We start from the raw sequence: 19553 nt of genomic DNA on the forward strand, positions 1-19553 counted from the left end.
TTGCATTTAGCATTTAGTTTATAACTTTTCTAACTAATGGAAGGTGGAAATAAATTTTTTTTTTTTTGAGACAGGGTCTTACTCTGTTGCCCAGGCTGGAGTGCAGTGGCACAGTCTCGGCTCACTGCAACCTCCACCTCCCAGGTTCAAATGATCCTCCTGCCTCAGCCTCCTGAGCAGCTGGGACTACAGGCGTGCGCCACCACGCCTGGCTAAATTTTTTGTATTTTTAGTAGAGACGGGGTTTCCCCATGTTGGCCAGGCTGGTCTTGAACTCCTGACCTTAGGTGATAACACCCACCTTGGCCTCCCAAAGTGCTGGGATTAACAGGCGTGAGCCACTGTGCCTGGCCAGAAATAAAATATTTAATTGGATAAAGAATGACTGCAACTGGGAAACATTTGGTAGAAACAGGTTTTAACTATCTTAATGATTACTGCACACTTTATTAGGATGAAACCACATAAAAACTTACCCTTAGGTTTTATAGGATGTATTTTGGAAATAGCCCCATTAGCAAATTGCTTAAACTTTGATATATGTTCCTTGTTCATTCTGTGTCTGTGAGTCATGTTTATGGAGCTGGGGTCTTGCTGTGTTGCCCAGGCTGGAGGCCATTGGCAATTTACAGGTGTGATCATAGTGCACTGCAGCCTCAAACTCCTGGCCTCAAGCAGTCCTCCCACCTCAGCCTCTCAAGTGCATGTTTTTGCCTTTCTGAAAATCATACTTTAAGCCTATCCCCTTACCTGTTTCCCCAAACTGTCTCTCAAATCTTTTATTCTTATTGGGTCCTGATACTCATCCTATGAAGTAAGTATTCTCTATTAATGGTCAGAGTTCTTGTTACTGTAATTAAATCAGTATAAAATAATGGCATCTAACATTGATTCTGTTCAGTGTGCTAGCACTAAGTGCTCTGAACACTTCATGCTGTCTTATGCCAAAACAAGCTTATAAGGTGGGTACTATCGTTCTACTGCATGCAAACATATGAGAAAGTAGCCTTGCCCAAGTTCACATTCAAGCATGTGCACGCGCACACAGTAAGTTATAGAGGCAAATTCTAACGTAGGTTGGTCTGACTTCACAGCCAAAGCTCTCAGCGACTGTGCCTGCCATTCCCAGAACAGGAGAAAGTATGTTTTCAACCAGCATTAAAGCTGTAGGTCTCTAGCGTTGCCAGTGCCTTACCTCAGCTTTAGTGATGGCAGGTGGTAGAAGTCCTTGCTCGGAGAGGGAGCCTGGCTGCACACCTGGTACACAATGCTGGGCAGGAGAGACCATGGGCTCTCTCTGCAGTTCTGCAACCACAAGCAGTATCCAGGGCCAGGCTGGTTTCTATGCTCACCACTCCTGCTTTTTTTTTTCTTCAACCAGCAGAGCAGGTGACCATAGTTCTTGGGCAGCCTGCTTGAAACAAAGTGCCCTCTGCTGCTCTTTTCATGAGAGTGTAGCAGGATTGATTGAGGCTGGCTTTGCACTTACACGGTAAACTGGCCATATGAGAACTTAGCTGCTCTGCCGGCCAGCACCAGGCTCCCAGTTGCCTTTCACTCGCTCACTGGTGCTCAGCTAGCATTGATTGAGTGCCTGCAATGCAGCAGTCAGTGCCCGTCTGCCACCCTTGGCAGCTGTGTGGACCTAGACTGCCCTTCAGCAAAGTCTGCTGCTCTGCCTGAGAGGAAAGGAAGAGCCCCATGCCCACCAGCAAAGGCTTCTGGGGCCTGGGCATCCTCTCCTCCCTCCAAAACTGGGGCTAGTGAATGGTTTAAAAAAAAATTAAGAAAATATTAATGGACTTGATTCTAATTTTTATATTTGATTTTTATTTTTCAGTCCTATTTAAAAAAATGTCTAAAACTCGGAAATAAGGCAAAAAAGAGTGATTGCATGGCTGTGTCATGTCTGACAAGCTCCGATTATTTAACAGTTGACCCACATTTGTGCCCACACTGTGACATCACATGTTTCCTTACGGATTTTTGCCCAGTAGAGATGTGAGTGATTTCTATATCATGGCCTCAAAGGTGGCAGTTGTGCTTCCCTGTAGGATCCTAACCACTTTTGTTTCTAACTGGCCATTTGACTCCACTTTTTCTAGTGGCTGCACGTACTCAGCTTTATGAACCTTCTGAACTAGCTTCATCCTCTGGATTCCCTCATGAATGAGTTAAATAAATCCTCTGAGATTGAGACCGTCCTGGCCAACATGGTGAAACCCTATCTCTACCAAAAATACAAAAATTAGCTGGGCGTGGTGGCAAGTGCCTGTAGTCCCAGCTACTCATGAGGCTGAGGCAGGAGAATCGCTTGAACCCGGGAGGTGGAGGTTGCAGTGAGTAGAGATCGCACCACTGCACTCCAGCCTGGCGACAGAGCAAGACTCCGTCTCAAAAAAAAATACAAAATAAAATAAATCCTCTGATATGTGTTCACTTTATATTCGTGTGAGTCATGTGTTTAACTTTTGAGAACTATACTTTGACATTCCCCAAAGCCCAGCAACAGAGCTAGATACTCAGGAGGAATTCCATTTTGTCATACTTCCCATTAAGTAACTTATTTTAGTTCCCATTATTTTGCATTATTATAAATTAAGTAGAAACAGCAGAATAATTTGTCCTTTTTTATTATAAAGTAGCTAAGTTGATTATATTAGATCTAAATTATAAGCTGGACTGCTTTTATTATTTCTCTTACAGGAAGCACTTAATAATTTATTTCTAATTTTTATTATGTTCCTTGTAATACATATTAATGCAGCAATTTGAATGGAAAAATTAAGTCTGACTTTCTGACAGAAAGCCAGTCTGATTTTGGCTGCTTCATTTGACAACATGATTCTGTGTAGGTTTTGAATATGTGCAGATACTCAGCACTGTTATTCTTTATCCACAGAAGACAAATGACAAAGTCCAGTGCCATCTCAGCTAATGAGTTTGCAGCTCCTCAAAGGCTGTCAGGCTGCCACTTTCTACTGCAATTGTAGTTCACCTGCCTCTACCCATTCCCTGATTCAAGTCTGGTCCCTGGAACATAGTATAGGTTGAGAAAACATCAAAATAAACTGTTGAGAAGTATATGTTCAATAGATCCTTAAGTGAAATTTTGAAAGTCCATAAGGGTCTGGTTTTAGTACAGGATTTTATGAGAGTTATTTCTGCTTTCTTTGGTTACTTTAAAGTTTAGTGCAATATACTGGGAACCTTTCAAAAGGCCAAATTGGGAGTTTATTTGCATTATTCATCTTGAACTATTTAATATTCTATAACTACAATAGCTTTTTTAACATGATTTCAATTCAGAATAATAGCAGAGGGTGTTTTGGTTTTTGTTATTTCGTCACCAAGAGTTGCCTTCTGCTAGAGTTTTGTTCAGTGTTCAATTGGGATAGGTCTCTTGGGATCATCAACTCATTCTGACACTTCAGGAAAAAACAACTGAAGCAGCCATTCAAATTAGGTCCTGCAGCCACAACGAACCTGTTTCATATTAAGAGTCAGGATCTCAAAAAGTTCTCAATCAGTAAATCTTTGCTATTCAGAGAAAATAAAAGAATCTCTCATTTCTGCATTTAACATTTACAGTTTACAAACTGTTTTCATTGGCATTTTTAAAAGCTTGTAACTAGGTGGATACTTTTTAAAGAAATCTATTAAATTTAATGAATCAATTTTGCTGCAAAAACAAAACTTAGAAAAATCCTAAAATATTTAATATTGATATTTGAATCCTAGAAATCAGAATCATTCCGGAAATTAACACAGGATCCTAAATTTTGCATGAAAGGGAGGTAGAGCCAGGCGCTGTGGCTCACGCCTGTAATCCCAGCACTTTGGGAGGCTGAGACGGGCGGATCACGAGGTCAGGAGATCGAGACCATCCTGGCTAACACGGTGAAACCCCGTCTCTACTAAAAAAATACAAAAAAATTAGCCGGGCATGGTGGCGGGAGCCTGTAGTCCCAGCTACTCGGGAGACTGAGGCAGGAGAATGGCATGAACCCGGGAGGCGGAGCTTGCAGTGAGCCAAGATCGCGCCACTGCACTCTAGCCTGGGCGACAGAGCGAGACTCTGTCTCAAAAAAAAGAAAAGAAAAGAAAAGAAAAAAATGTAAACACAATATAGCAACTTTTGTGATACAGCAAAAGCAATGCTAAAGGGGGAGTTTATGGCTATAAATACATCAAAAACCAAGAAAATCTCAAATTAACAACCTAACTTTACAACTTAATGAACTATAAAAAGAAAAACTAAATCCAAAGCTGGCAAAAAGAAGGAAATAATAAAGATTAAAGCCAAGATAAATGAAATAGAAAATAGAAAACGATAGAGAAAATCAATGAAACCAAAAATTGGTTCTTTGAAAATGTCAAAGCATTATTCACAATATCTTGAATAGGGAAGCTAGCCAAGTGTCCATCAACAGGTGAGTGGATAAGCAAAATGTGGCATATCCATACAATGGGGTAGTATTCAGTGTTAAAAAGGAAGGAAATTCCACAATGTGCTACAACATGGATGAACCTTGAGGATGTTCTGCTAAGTAAAATAAGTCAGTCACAAGACAAATACTGTATGATTCCACTCTTATGAGTAGTCAGACTCAGAGACACAGGAAGTAGGATGGTGACTGCCAGAAAGTAGAAGGTAGAGGGGAACCGAGAGTTAACATGTAATGCATAGTTTGTTTTTCAAGATGAAAGAGGTACAGAGATGGATGGTGGTGTTATGAATATACTTACCACCACTGAACTGTACACGTAAAGATAGTTAAGACGGTAAATTCTATGGATTTTATTTTTATTTTTTTGAGACAGAGTCTCACTCTGTCCCCCAGGCTGGAGTGCAGTGGCGCGATCTCGCTGTAACCTCCGCCTCCCAGGTTCTATGGGATTCTCCTGCCTCAGCCTCCCTAGTAGCTGGGGTTACACGCGCCCGCCACCACGCCTGGCTAATATTGTATTTTTAGCAGAGACAAGGTTTCACCAGGTTGGACAGGCTGGTCTCGAACTCCTGACCTCAGATGATTCACCTGCCTAGGCCTCTCAAAGTGCTGGGATTACAAGCGTGAGCCACCGCGCCCGGCCATTCTATAGTTCATTTTCACCACACAAACAAAAATGAAATTCACAACAAGCAAAACTTCAGAAGGGTACAAAGGTAGAGAGCAGTGTGAGCTAATTTCACAGTCTTTCAAAGCATACAGACTGATGGCATCAGCATTAGAGGTGCATGCATTTTAATTAGAATTGTGGTGGTAACATTCATAAAACTGAAAAAAAACGAAGAAGATAACTTCTGGGAATCGGGACTTTCAGTGGAGGCGGGGTGATGAGAAAAGGAATATTTACTGTCATCCAACAACTTTGTCTTGTACTTTTGTCATAGGTATTATGCCAGTAATATCCCTGAGAATGTATGGGGCAGGTCTAGCTCTTTTTTTCCTAATAAATTCATTCACACAACAATCAAAACAGCAAGAAAAGGAAGAGATATCCGCACGGCGGCGGCAGGCCGGGGCCGTTCCAAGGGCCTGGCCGGAGGCCACAGGCCAGACGCGGCGGAACCCTCCCGGAGCCGCGCCCGGGCGCGCGCGGGAAGCGGAGGCGGAGTGGGCACGTGCGGCACTTCCGGGGCGGGGCGGGCACGCAGCCCTTCCGAAGGCCCGCGCGAGCCGCTAGTTTTGCCCACGCACTTTTGGCACAGCCGCGCCACGCGATCGGCGATCTGATTGGCCCGCGCGGGAGGGCGCGCGGCGCCAAACTTGCTTCCCGTCAGCCCCCGCCCGTCCCGCGGGAGCGCGCACGCTCGCGCACCCGGATCCCGGCTCCTGCATCCAGTCGCCATTCGGGAGGCCGCTGCGCCGCAGGGCCTCGCGGAGCCGCCCGCGACCGCGAGCCGGGCCCTCCGCGCGGTCCATCGCCCACTGGACGCCGCCCGCGGCCGGACCGGTGAGGAGCGAGAGCGAGCGGGGGAGGGGCGTGGTTGGGGCCTGCATCCCCGAGCCCCGTGTCGGCCGCCGACCTGGCGGGGACGGTCCCGGGAAGCCGCGGGTCCGAGTGAAGGGGGCCTGCGCTGCCTCGCTTCCCACACGGCCCGAGGGAAGGGCCCGCCCCCACAGGCCGGGGCGGGAGTGCGTCTTTGTGCAGGGAGCGGGGAGGCCCGGTGTCAGTCGCTGCCGAGGCTGGAAACATTGCGTTTGAAACCATTGGGAAGTTGAGGGCAGCACAAGACGAAAGCCATTCTTTCTGTTTTAGTTCTAGACTGCGTCCTCTTCTGTCATTATTACTGTTTAAAAATCCGCTATACAGCCTCCAAAGTGGGAGAGGACATTTGTAAACCTGATAAAGAGTTAATGTCTAGAATACAAGAAGAGATGCAACTGACCAACAAAAAGCAACCCAGTTCAAGAATGGGCAAGGAATTTGAATAGATATTTCTCCAGAGAAGAGAGACAAATGGCCAATAAGCACGTGCAGTGATGCTCAACATCACTAACCATTAAGAAAATGCAAATGAAAACCACAATGAGATACCACCTCACACCTGTTAGGGTGGCTATTAAAAAAAAAGGGAAATTATGAGTGTTGGGGATGTGGAGAAGTTGAAGCTCGGGTGCATTGCTGGTGGGAAAGTAGGGTGGTGCAGCAGCTATGGAAATTGGTAGTCGTTCCTCAGTTCTAGGTTTATACCCCCAAAAATTGACAGCAGAGACTCAGATACTTGTTCACAAATGTTCATCGCAGCATTAGTCAAAATCCAGATGTCTATCAACATGTGGATGAAAGGCAAGCTGTGGTGTATACATACAATGAATGGACCATTGTTCATCTTTAGAAAGGAATGAAATTCTGATACATGCTGCAATATAAACGAACACATTATACGGTATAAACGAGCACATTGAACACATTATGTTGAGTGAAATAAGACACAAAAAAGACATACTGTATGATTCCCCCTCAGGCACAGAATTGAGATTACCAGCACTGAAAGTGGAGAGTGGAAGTTACTGTTTCATGGGTACAGAATTTCTGTTTGTGGTGAAGAAGTTCTGGAAGTGGATAGTGGTGATGTTTGCACAACGTTTTAGTACTAAACTAACTAAATTGTGCTTTTAAAAATGATTAAATGGCAAGTTTTGTTTTGTTTTTTTTTTTTTGAGACGGAGTTTCGCTCTCGTTGCCCAGGCTGGAGTGCAATGGCCCGACCTTGGCTCACTGCAACCTCCGCCCCCTGGGTTCAAGGGATTCTTTTGCCTCATTCTCCCAAGTAGCTGGCATTACAGGCGCTTGCCACCACACCTGGCTGATTTTGTATTTTTAGTAGAGATAGGGTTTCTCCATGTTGGTCAGGCTGGTTTCGAACTCCTGACCTCAGGTGATCCACCCGCCTTGGCCTTCCAAAGTGCTGAAATTACAGGCATGAACCACCATGTCCGGCCTAAATGGCAAGTTTTTTGTTTTTATTTTTGTTTTTGTTTTTTAATGAGCCAGAGTTTCACTTTTGTTGCCTGGGCTGGAGTGCAGTTATGCGATCTTGGCCCACTGCAACCTCCGTCTCTCGAATTTAAGCGATTCTCCTGCCTCAGCCTCCCAAGTAGCTGGGATTACAGGCGCCTGCCACCACACCCGGCTAATTTTGTATTTTTAGTAGAGACGAGGTTTCTCCATGTTGGTTAGGCTGGTCTCTGACTTTCAACCTTAGGTGATCCGCCCACCTTGGCCTCCCAAAGTGCTGGGATTACAGGCGTGAGCCACCGCGCCCAGCCGTAAATGGCAAGTTTTATGTTCGGTTTTACCACTCTTTAAAAAATACACGTGAAAAAGCAAAACTATGGAGACAATAAAAAGATGAGTGGTTGTCAGGAGCACAGGAAGATGATAAACAGTTATATTATTTGTGGTGGATACATGATGCTATGCATTTGTCAAAACCCATAGAACTGCACATAATGCAGAGTGACTCTTTGGTGGGGTGCGGCGGCTCACGCCTGTAATCCCAACACTTTGGGAGGCCGAGATGGGCAGATTACGAGGTCAAGAGATCGAGACCATCTTGGCTGATATGGTGAAACCCTGTCTCTACTAAAAATACAAAAATTAGCCAGGCGTGGTGGCGCACGCCTGTAGTCCCAGCTACTGGGGAGGCTGAGGCAGGAGAATCGCTTGAACCTGGGAGGTGGAGATTGCAGTGAGCCGAGATTGCACCATTACACTCCAGCCTGGGTGACAGAGCGAGACTCCCTCTCAAAAAAAATAAATAAATAAAAATGACTCCTTGTGTAAACTATAGACTACTTAATAAATCAATATTAGCTTATCATTGTAGCAGATATCTCACACTAATGCAAGATGTTAATACAGGTTGAGTATCCTTCATTCGAAATGCTTGGAACCAGAAGTGCTTTGGATTTTTTTTTTTTTTTTTGGATTTTGGAATAGTTGCATTGTACTTACTGGTTAAACATCCGTAATCTGAAATCTAAAATGCTCCTTTTGGCACTCAAAAAGTTTTGGATGTTGGAGCATAATCAGATTTCAGATTTTCAGATTAGGGATGCTCAGCCTGTAGTAGGAAAAACTGGGGACAAGAAGATAGGTGGGAATTCTTGTACATTCCCTTCAGTTTTTCTTCAAACATAAAACTACTTGGAAAATTAGTTTATTAATTTCTTTCTTTTTTGGGTTGGGGTGAGTATGGAGTCTTACTCTGTTGCCCAGCTGGAGTGCAGTGGCTCAGTCTTGGCTCACTGCAACCTCCGTCTCCCGGGTTCAAGCAATTCTCCTGCCTCAGCCTCCCAGGTAGCTGGGATTATAGGTATGCACCACCACGCCCAGCTAATTTTTGTATTTTCAGTAGAGACAGGGTTTCACCATGTTGGCCAGGCTAGTCACGAACTCCTGTCCTCAAATGATCCGCCTGCCTTGGCCTCCCAAAGTGTTGGGATTACAGGTGTGAGCCACTGCGCCCACCCAGTTTATTAATTTCTTAAAGGCCAGGCATGGTAGCTCACACCTGTAATCCCAGCACTTTGAGAGGCCAAGGCAACAAGATCTCTGGAGGCCAGGAGTTCAGGACCAGCCTGGACAACATAGTGAGACCTCATCGCTACAGAAAAAAAAAATTAGCCAGATGTGGTGGCAGGTACCTATGGTCCCAGCTACTTAGGAGGCTGAGGCGGGGGATCTCTGGAGCCCAGGAGTATGAGGCTGCAGTGAGTTGTGATGGCGTCACTGCACCAAAACCTTGGGCAACAGAGCGAGACCCTGTCTCTAAAAAAGAAAAAAAGTCCGCTAAGATAAAGAACAATGCTAGTGTGTATAGACTAATAGAACCCATTTAGCTTTGAACATGTTCTACATATTGAATTTTAATTTAAAAAACTATGCATCAGATGTGTTTTAAAAGATGATCAGTGGTGTTCGACTTCAAAGAAGAAATTGAATGGGAGATGGGAAATAGGTATGATACACCATCTGGCATAACATTGCATTGAAGGATACTGGGTGACAGACTGGCAGAGCACCAATGATTAGAATTTAGGTTTTTTAGAGACGAGATGTAATCTGTCTCAAAGACAAAAATAAATTTTTGTTAATCTAGACAATTCTGAGTTAATTTTTAGGTAGGGTTAGGAGTTCTTAAATTTAGGAAGAAATTTTGCTAGAACCTTAAAGCTGGAAGGACGCCCAGCTCTCTAGGCTCTGCCTAAAAGTTGAATTCTGGGACTGAATTCTGTAACATCTTTGTGGATCGTTCTGCTACTGTGGGAAAGACAGCATTTTGTTACAGCAGAGACCAGAATTGAGAAAACCAGAATAAAAAAACTGTTTCCTCTGACCTCAGTGTTGTGATCTTTGACAGGTCACTTCTTTCCCTCAGCATCAGTCTTTTCAGTTATAAAATGAAGAGGTTGAACTCAAGACCTCTGAAGATCCTTCTAGTCCTATGCTGATCATCATTTTTTTTTTTTTTTTTTGGTTTTCTTTTTTGAGACAGGGTCTCACTCTGTCATCTAGGCTGGAGTGTAATGGTGCAGTCTTGGTTCACTGCAACCCCTGCCTCTCAGGCTCAGGCGATTTCTCTTGCCTCAGGCTCCCGAGTAGCTGGGACTATAGGTGCATTCTGCTGCACCCGGCTAATTTTTGTATGTTTTGTAGAGACGGGGTTTCGCCATGTTGCCCAGGGTGTTCTTGAACCCCTGAGCTCAAGGGATCCACCTGCCTCAGCCTTCCAGAGTGCTGGGATTACAGGCCTGAGCCACCACACCCGGCCTGATCATCAGATTCTAATTATGGAGTACTCCTACCTGACAAAGGAACTCGTTCTAGTTCATGATAGAGTAGATTGTAAACTGTGTTAAGCCACAATTCTTTTCCTGCTAGCTTCTGATTGTCACATCTAGGATAGCTCATATATTATCTATAATTCTTCCCCTTTTGAAGTTAAATGTCTTTATTTGTAAATGACTTTTTTTTTTCCTAAAGGGCCATCTGTCATCCTGGTTGCCTTTTTTTTTTTTTTTTTATGTTCCCTAGTTTGTTAGAGACTCTCTTAAAGTGTCCTTCCTGCCCAGAGCTGGGGACAGTGATCCACTGGAATGGTGTACTCTGCCCAGTGCAGAATGTGGGATATAGTTCTCTATAGTCCTGTATTTATGCACTTGATATGTGGATTCTAAGTGTTTGTTTCATCTTGTTTATTTTGGACTATTGTACAGGCTTTAAAAGATCTTACTAAATTCCACTGTATTAGTTTGTGTATATCTACAAAGAACCTGGACAGATAGCAGAACTTTATTCTCTCATCAGATACTGATCATTTGTCTGATTTGGGCAAGCTGTTTAATGTCAAGCTTGGGTTTCCTTAACTATAAATTGAAGTTTTAAAGTAGATGATCCCTGAGGTCTTTTCCTATCCTCAAATCCTATGACTTTGAGACTAGATGGTAACTTAGGTTTCCTCTAGTTTTAAAATCCTGTGAGTCTAAGATTGAGAGAATGTTAGGACTGAACAGAGCACATACTGTGTGTCAGGGATGTGCAGCTGTTCCAGAGGTGAATAAAGGGATAATAGTCCCTCCTCTCCAGGAGCTGGCGTCCTGTTGGTGGCATCAGGCTGTAGTGCCAGAGGGTGACACGTACAGCTGGGGCTTCTAGGAAGATTGGGAGGAAGTGGGGAATTGACCAGTACAGTTGACTCATGAATAACAGAGGTTAGAACTTCAACCAAATGCCAATAAAAAAGAGCGTTTACAGAATGTGAAACATTTATATGGAGGGCAGATGTTTCATATATGGGAATTCCACAAGGCTGACTGTAGGACCTGAGTATGTGTGGATTTTGGCATATGGGGGAAGTCCTGGAACCAGGTCCCTGTGTTTACAGAAAGACAGCTGACCTAAAAAGCTGTCCTGCCTGAAGGATGAAGGAATTTGCCTGATGGCCGGGTGGCAAGACAGGGAGTGTAAAGGAGAGGAAATAGTTTATACAAAGGCGCAGACGCTGGAATAGTCAGGGAATTACATGTGGGCCAGTATTTTGAGAATGCAGTCTGGTCATGGGCCAGACTGTGAAGAGCTTTATATGCCATATTCAAATTGTATACTGTAGGTGTCTTAGTTGACTTGGAGGACATGTGAACAGGCAGATCACATTAGGCTTCTGTTTGGAAGACAGGTTTGGTAGCTGTACGATGAATGGGTTGGAAGAAAGGGAGACTAGTGGCAGGGAGTTCAGATGTCAGAATTAAAGCAGTGATAGGGGTAGGGGATAGAGAAGGGGTAGATGAATGTGCTGGAGCTAATCAGAAGCATAATATGAGCTGTTGTGTAGCTTGTGCATGGCCAGTTTATCACATTCTGTTCTTGTCAGCAGACTCACCCACACCATGATGCTTTATCTTTGAAATGCATGCAGGAAGAGAAGAGGGCAGAGCAATCACTGAAGCAGGTCCATGTGTTCTTCCTTGGGGTCAGGACACTGCCATCCTGCTCCTCCCAGAGTCCTTTCTTTTTGTGCCTCTTGGTCCTCTTTGTTGTGGTGTCCCTTCCTCCACTGCCTGTTAATTTGGCACTCTGCTGTGTAATATCAATAATTGACAAAAGTCAGCCATTGTTATAGTCAGTAGTCACACCAGCAGTCTTCTGAGTGCTTATCAGAGAAGTGAAGTTAGGTGGTGGGTTTGAGAAGGATTTGATTACACACACGGGCATAATTCCATAGTGGATCATTAAAGAGAAAGTAGACAAGGATGGTGTCAGGAGTGGTATGTACTGTAGTCTTTGGTGTCATTTCATAAAAGTAAGTGTTCGGGCTGGGCGCGGTGGCTCACACCTGGAATCCCAGCACTTTGGGAGGCCAAGGCGGGCGGATCACGAGGTCAGGAGATCGAGACCATCCTGGCTAACACGGTGAAACCCCGTCTCTACTAAAAATACAAAAAACTAGCCAGGCGTGTTGGCGGGCGCCTGTAGTCCCAGCTACTCAGGAGGCTGAGGCAGGAGAATTGCTTGAACCCAGGAGGCAGAGGTTGCAGTGAGCCGAGATGGCGTCCCTGCACTCCAGCCTGGGCGACAGAGCAAGACTCTGTCTCAAAAAAAAAAAAAAAAAAAAAAAAGTAAGCAGGCTTAGTGGACTGGACTCCTCTCACTGTTAGGGCAGGATGGTGAGAGAAATACACAGAATTCCATTACAGGGGGCACACACGATCACAGATACAGTTTTGATTACTTTTCTTTGTTTTTTTTTTTCCCAGGTTCAACTTCTCGTCTTTGTTCTTCTTCATATACTATAGGCTATTTGCTGTGGTTTAGTCAAAAAGCCATGTAGAATGCCTGCCTTTTGAAGACCACTTTTAAGGTGTCTAGTAAGACAGCAGGTAAGTCTAGTAGGGAAAGCATGCTTAGGAGAATATTTTATGAGGAGAAAATTTAAAAAAAATACCTGGAGTTCTTGAGGAAAATCTCCAAAAGTGTACACGCCCTTATGGATATAATGTGTGTTGTGTGCTAGATATACATAATTTGGGATATGAGAAGTGAATTCTGTAGCATTCTTTTTAGATTTAAGTATGAGATTGGCCTGAAGAGCTGGTGGTAGGCAGCGGGAAGAGGAGGGATGGCTGGGAGGAATGGGGAATGGTAGGTGAGTCAGACTCAAACCCAGCACACCTGAGCTCTTAGTCTCTGTTGTAATTACAATATGTAATATAGTGCTCTTTAATATTAGCTTGGCTGTTCATTATTGCCAGTTATAGCCTCATGGGATTATTGAGACATATCCTACGTTTTCCCCTAAAGTCTTCTAGTTTTATTTAACAATGGGCTCTGAGACGGATGGTTAACCCATTATTTTTCCATGCATTCAATTACGTTTGTAAGTTAAAGATCATTTTCAGAGATTTTTCATCAGTACGGAATTATTTATTTTTCTTTTGTTACAGTCCTGGCCCCAAAACAGTTTTCTAAAATACAGGATAACTGCTGGGCAACTCAGAAAGAGTAAATAGTTTCCGAAGAAAAGTATTTGTTTCCTCAAGTATCTGTCACCTTTTTAGCTTTAGATCAAAAAATAAAAAAGGCAAATGATATACCTTGGATAAAAGTGTTAGGAAGCAGTATTGCCAGTGAGAACATCTTTAAAAACAAATTAACAAAGTTAGAAATGTTAATTTTTTTTTTTTTTTTTTTTTTTGAGACGGAGTCTTGCTCTGTCACCAGGCTGGAATGCAGCGGCATGATCTCAGCTCTCTGCAACCTCCGACTTCTGGTCCAAGCGATTGGCCTGCCTCAGCCTCCCAAGTAGCTGGGACTACAGGCACACGCCACCACGCCTGGCTAATTTTTGTATTTTTAGTAGAGATGGGGTTTCACCATGTTGGCCATGATGGTCTTGATCTCCCGACCTCGTGATCTGCCTGCCCGGCCTCCCAAAGTGCTGAGATTACAGGCATGAGCCACTGCGCCCGGCCTATACATTTTTTTAAAATAATGGTTTTGTAATTAATAAAGGGAGAGCCTGCATTTCTAATCTGTTCTTTGAGGAGCAGTAAATATCATTACCGTCAATAAGGGAAGGTGTTCAGTCTTTCTCATTAAAGAGAAGCACATTAACACAATAGTGAAATACTAGCTTTCACCTAGGTTGTAGCAAGGATTAGGAATTTATAGGAAATTGTCTCTCATATATACACTGTTGTTATGCAGTAATAGAAGTTTTTGAGAGTTTGGTAAAATGTATCAGTTTTACACACAAATGGCCAAGTAATCCATTGCTAGGAATTTTCCCTGCAGAAATACCCTCACATGCACAGATAAGTACAGGGAAAGTCTGCTTATTCCATATGTAAAAATGTCTTAGAGATAAATTCTAAATGAGAGTAAGTTGCCAGATAATATGTTTAATATCCCATTTGTGTAAAGCATGTGTGTTGATCAATATATGCTTAGGACATTTCTTCCAGGACACATGAGTACACTGGCTACCCCCAGGGACTGACACTCTGTATCTCGTACTGTGTGAATGTGTTTTTAACTGTGAGCTTCTATTCCCTTTACTACTTAAGAAGACTGGTTTACAATTTTTTTAAATTCATGTTTTCCGGCAACTGTGTTCCAGCTGCTGGGGTGTCCTCCGATTTGCCCTTTGGTTGGTATGCGCCTTCACATCATTCAGGATCTCTGCTGGAATGTCCCATGCTTAGAGGTCTTTTCCAGCGGCCTCTCTACATCACTGTCCACCTTATCTTTCCAACTCATGAACGCCATATTGCAAAGCACTGCTTTAAGCCTAAGTGCCTAGAACATTGTAGGACACAAAGTAATTTATTTATTAAATGAATTAATAGAATACTATATTGGGATAGATTAAACATTACAAAATATGTTGACATGAAATCAAGCCAGCATCATGTTTTAAAGTCATCTTTTTATAGCTAGATTTAATTTATTAAGTGCTTTCTGCAAAAGTTTTAGTCTCTTGTTCATCCTTAAATAGCCAAGATTTAATTTTGATATTCACTCATCTTTGTGTGCTGAGGACTTTTGTACTCGGAGTTTGAGAGTCAAAGTATAAAGCACATGCAATAGCTAATTCTAGAGTCAGGCTCACATCACTGATAGTCCTATAGCCTGGACCAGAGAAAGTCAGGTAACTTCTCTGAACCTGTTTCTTCATCTGTAAGTGAAAATAATAGTTGAGTCATATCATTAGGATTAAATGAGATGATGTATGTGAAACTCCTAGCAGAGTGCCTGGGACTGTTCTATATCTCCTTTTTCTTCAAATTCTCCCTAGAGATACTATCAAATAAAGCACGCACTGTTCTAGACTTAAAATTATGCAGTTATAGAATGGACTGACAGCATTTTATTCAGAATTACAGTTCATGAAAATAATTTATTCCTACTTTATTGCAGCAGTATTGAAAGTTTTTAAAGAATATAACCGTGTGTGTTGGTAACAGAAAGAAGAATGGAAGTATTCCAGGAACTTCGTAAACCATCAGCACGTTTGGAGTGTGACCATTGCAGTTTCAGAGGCACAGACTATGAAAATGTACAAATCCATATGGGTACCATCCATCCAGAATTTTGTGATGAAATGGATGCTGGTGGGCTAGGCAAAATGATATTTTACCAGAAAAGTGCAAAGTTATTTCACTGCCATAAATGCTTCTTCACCAGCAAGATGTACTCTAATGTATACTATCACATCACATCCAAACATGCATCCCCAGACAAATGGAATGATAAACCAAAAAATCAGTTGAACAAAGAAACAGATCCTGTGAAAAGCCCTCCTCTTCCTGAACACCAGAAAATACCCTGCGATTCAGCAGAACCGAAATCCATACCTGCCCTTTCAATGGAAACACAGAAACTTGGTTCAGTTTTGTCTCCAGAATCGCCAAAACCTACTCCTCTTACTCCCCTGGAGCCTCAGAAACCTGGCTCTGTTGTTTCTCCTGAGCTACAGACACCTCTTCCTTCTCCTGAGCCTTCAAAACCTGCCTCTGTTTCTTCTCCTGAACCTCCAAAATCAGTCCCTGTTTGTGAGTCTCAGAAACTTGCCCCTGTTCCTTCTCCAGAACCACAGAAACCTGCCCCTGTATCTCCTGAGTCAGTAAAGGCTACTCTTAGTAATCCCAAACCCCAGAAGCAGTCTCATTTCCCAGAAACATTGGGGCCACCTTCAGCCTCATCTCCAGAGTCACCAGTTCTAGCTGCTTCCCCAGAACCTTGGGGACCATCCCCAGCTGCATCTCCAGAATCTCGGAAGTCAGCCCGGACTACCTCCCCTGAGCCAAGGAAGCCATCCCCTTCAGAGTCTCCTGAACCTTGGAAGCCATTCCCTGCTGTCTCCCCAGAGCCTAGGAGACCAGCCCCCGCTGTGTCACCAGGCTCTTGGAAACCAGGGCCACCTGGGTCCCCTAGGCCTTGGAAATCCAATCCTTCAGCATCATCAGGACCTTGGAAGCCAGCTAAACCTGCTCCATCTGTGTCTCCTGGACCTTGGAAACCAATTCCTTCTATATCTCCTGGACCTTGGAAACCAACTCCATCTGTGTCTTCTGCATCCTGGAAATCTTCATCAGTCTCACCCAGCTCCTGGAAGTCTCCCCCTGCATCTCCTGAGTCATGGAAGTCTGGCCCACCAGAACTCCGAAAGACAGCTCCCACGTTGTCTCCTGAACATTGGAAGGCAGTTCCCCCAGTGTCTCCAGAGCTTCGCAAACCCGGCCCACCACTATCCCCAGAGATCCGTAGTCCAGCAGGATCTCCAGAGCTCAGAAAACCCTCAGGGTCACCAGATCTTTGGAAGCTTTCTCCTGATCAGCGGAAAACTTCTCCTGCTTCACTTGATTTCCCTGAGTCCCAGAAAAGTTCCCGTGGTGGTTCTCCTGATCTCTGGAAGTCTTCCTTTTTTATTGAGCCTCAGAAACCTGTCTTCCCTGAGACCCGAAAACCAGGTCCTTCTGGGCCATCTGAGTCCCCCAAAGCAGCCTCAGATATCTGGAAGCCTGTTCTCTCTATCGATACTGAGCCTAGAAAACCTGCCCTGTTTCCCGAGCCTGCCAAAACAGCCCCTCCTGCTTCTCCAGAAGCACGCAAACGTGCCCTTTTTCCAGAGCCCCGGAAGCATGCCCTTTTCCCTGAACTCCCCAAATCTGCTCTATTCTCAGAATCACAGAAGGCTGTTGAGCTTGGTGATGAACTACAAATAGATGCCATAGATGATCAAAAATGTGATATTTTGGTTCAGGAAGAACTTCTAGCTTCACCTAAGAAACTCTTAGAAGATACTTTATTTCCTTCCTCAAAGAAGCTCAAGAAAGACAACCAAGAGAGCTCAGACGCTGAGCTTAGTAGTAGTGAGTACATAAAAACAGATTTGGATGCGATGGATATTAAGGGCCAGGAATCAAGCAGTGATCAAGAGCAGGTTGATGTGGAATCCATTGATTTTAGCAAAGAGAACAAAATGGACATGACTAGTCCAGAGCAGTCTAGAAATGTGCTACAGTTTACTGAAGAAAAAGAAGCTTTTATCTCCGAAGAGGAGATTGCAAAATACATGAAGCGTGGAAAAGGAAAGTATTATTGCAAAATTTGTTGCTGTCGTGCTATGAAAAAAGGTGCTGTTTTGCATCATTTGGTTAATAAGCATAATGTTCATAGCCCTTACAAATGCACAATTTGTGGAAAGGCTTTTCTTTTGGAATCTCTCCTTAAAAATCATGTAGCAGCCCATGGGCAAAGTTTACTTAAATGTCCACGTTGTAATTTTGAATCAAATTTCCCAAGAGGTTTTAAGAAACATTTAACTCATTGTCAAAGCCGGCATAATGAAGAGGCAAATAAAAAGCTAATGGAAGCTCTTGAACCGCCACTGGAGGAGCAGCAAATTTGATAACAGTGTGAATATTTGTTCTACAAAGGTGTTTGTTGGAACCATTCTTTGTAAGTATAGCTTATCAGATAGCATAGTTGGATCAGTAGATGACATGTATGGTGTACCGTGTTTCACTGTCTCAGTTGTGTTACTAAGAATGAGCATTTGATCATTTTTTTCTGGTCTCTGTCTATGTGACTATCTTGTAAATCAATAAATTTCTGTGTAGTCCAGATGGATTAAACTTCTCATTTCTTTTAAATATGTATGAATAATAATACAAGGAAGTAGGCATTCCATTTAATAATCAAGAGCAAGTTGTACTCAAAGCATTCAGTTAAAGTGTATCTGTGTGTGGAACTAATTTCAGACAATAGAAAATATTAGTTGAAATGTTTAAGAATTAGGCATGAAAAATAAATTTGAGAAATTTTGTTTCCTTACATGTATTTTTAAATCATAAGAGTTATTTTCTATCTGATGTAAAATTAGTTTATAAATCTTAATCAGCTTCTAGATGTTTATTAGCTTTTATGTCATGAAATGTTGGAGTCTCAGGGTTGCTGATTTTCTGCTAATGGGAAAAATTGACTAAGTCTTTAAAATAGTTTGCAGCCTTCTCCCACAGGAGACAAGTGAAAGATAAGTGTGATTTTAGATCTTTCTTGTCCATAGTTGTTTTCAGTGGAGTCTTCCATTCTGTATCTTACCCTAAGATCTGGTTCTTCCCTCCCCATCCCCACCCCCCACCCACCGCCTGCCAGCTCACACTGATAGATGATTCTTAATTGCCAAATGTGTTAGAGTTTGTATATCCTACTCCTGGGCCTTACATGTCGCCTGTTGGGGCTTAAGACCAGGTTGATAAGTAGGAACTGAAAGTCTTCCAGATTCACAGTAGAAAATTTTATAGACATTTCTGTTAAAGAAATATATCGATTTTATGTTTTTCAGTTATGTTACTGTAAATACCTTGTACCTGTTCATGGATTATTTTATTCTAAAATATTTTGTCAAATGTGTATCAACCAAATTAAAAAGAAAGGTTTTCATGTCAGCAACATCTTCATGTGTGTTTTCTTTTGTGTAGTTTTCATTGTATGATATACAAATCCATTATTTCCATGTTTTCAACATAGTTTTCTTATCTGGAGCAGCATTTTCTTAGCTGTGTTTTCTCCAAGTTCTGTGGTCAAGTAAGTTAGGGGAATGCGTGTATAGGGAGGACTCTGTGTCAAAAACCTCATCCTTTCATATGAAAGGTTTTTTAATTCCAGTGGTTGCCTATCCTGCCTGCCTCTAAACAGTGTGAGGCATTTAATCTCAAAGCATTCTGATGTGTAGCCAGGATTGAGATGCTGTACTGGGTTTAATTTAGCTATTCCCAGACATTTTTTTTAACAAGGAACAGTTTTGTCCTAGTTCCCCACCCGCTGGCTTCCCTATTAATATGCCTGTTGGGATAGCTTAACAATATTTAGTAATATGGTTTGGCTCTGTGTCCACACTCAAATCTCTCTCTTTTTATTTTTGTTTTTTATTTTGAGACCGATCCTTGCTGTGTCACCCAGGTTGCTGTGCCGTGGTGTGATCTTGGCTCACTGCAGTCTCTGCCTTTCAGGTTCAAGGGAGTCTCGTGCCTCAGCCT

General features: G+C 43.0%; 1 protein-coding gene across 3 annotated transcripts; it reads left to right on the forward strand.

Annotated features, from left to right (window-relative positions):
• Positions 1-5626: 5626 nt before the first annotated feature.
• On the forward strand, positions 5627-18962 carry CHAMP1 (chromosome alignment maintaining phosphoprotein 1). Of its 3 annotated transcripts, none has more exons than XM_001141584.7 (3): positions 5627-5958; positions 12768-12890; positions 15430-18962. In XM_001141584.7, exon 3 carries the CDS (start codon positions 15485-15487, stop codon positions 17921-17923), a length of 2439 nt encoding a protein of 812 aa, XP_001141584.1. In that variant the 5' UTR covers positions 5627-5958; positions 12768-12890; positions 15430-15484; the 3' UTR covers positions 17924-18962. The 3 variants fall into 3 exon arrangements, with proteins under 3 accessions (XP_001141584.1, XP_003318217.2, XP_009439465.1); XM_003318169.6 differs by having other exon boundaries at positions 5631-5958; positions 15477-18962; XM_009441190.5 differs by having other exon boundaries at positions 5821-5958; positions 15433-18962.
• Positions 18963-19553: the final 591 nt, after the last annotated feature.

This window comes from Pan troglodytes, chromosome 14 (genome assembly GCF_028858775.2).
Source record: "Pan troglodytes isolate AG18354 chromosome 14, NHGRI_mPanTro3-v2.0_pri, whole genome shotgun sequence".
In the NCBI taxonomy this organism is placed as follows: domain Eukaryota; kingdom Metazoa; phylum Chordata; class Mammalia; order Primates; family Hominidae; genus Pan; species Pan troglodytes.

Coding starts and splice junctions, on each gene's coding strand:
- CHAMP1 (XM_001141584.7), top strand. CDS start 15,485: ATGGAAGTATTCCAGGAACTTCGTAAACCATCAGCACGTTTGGAGTGT.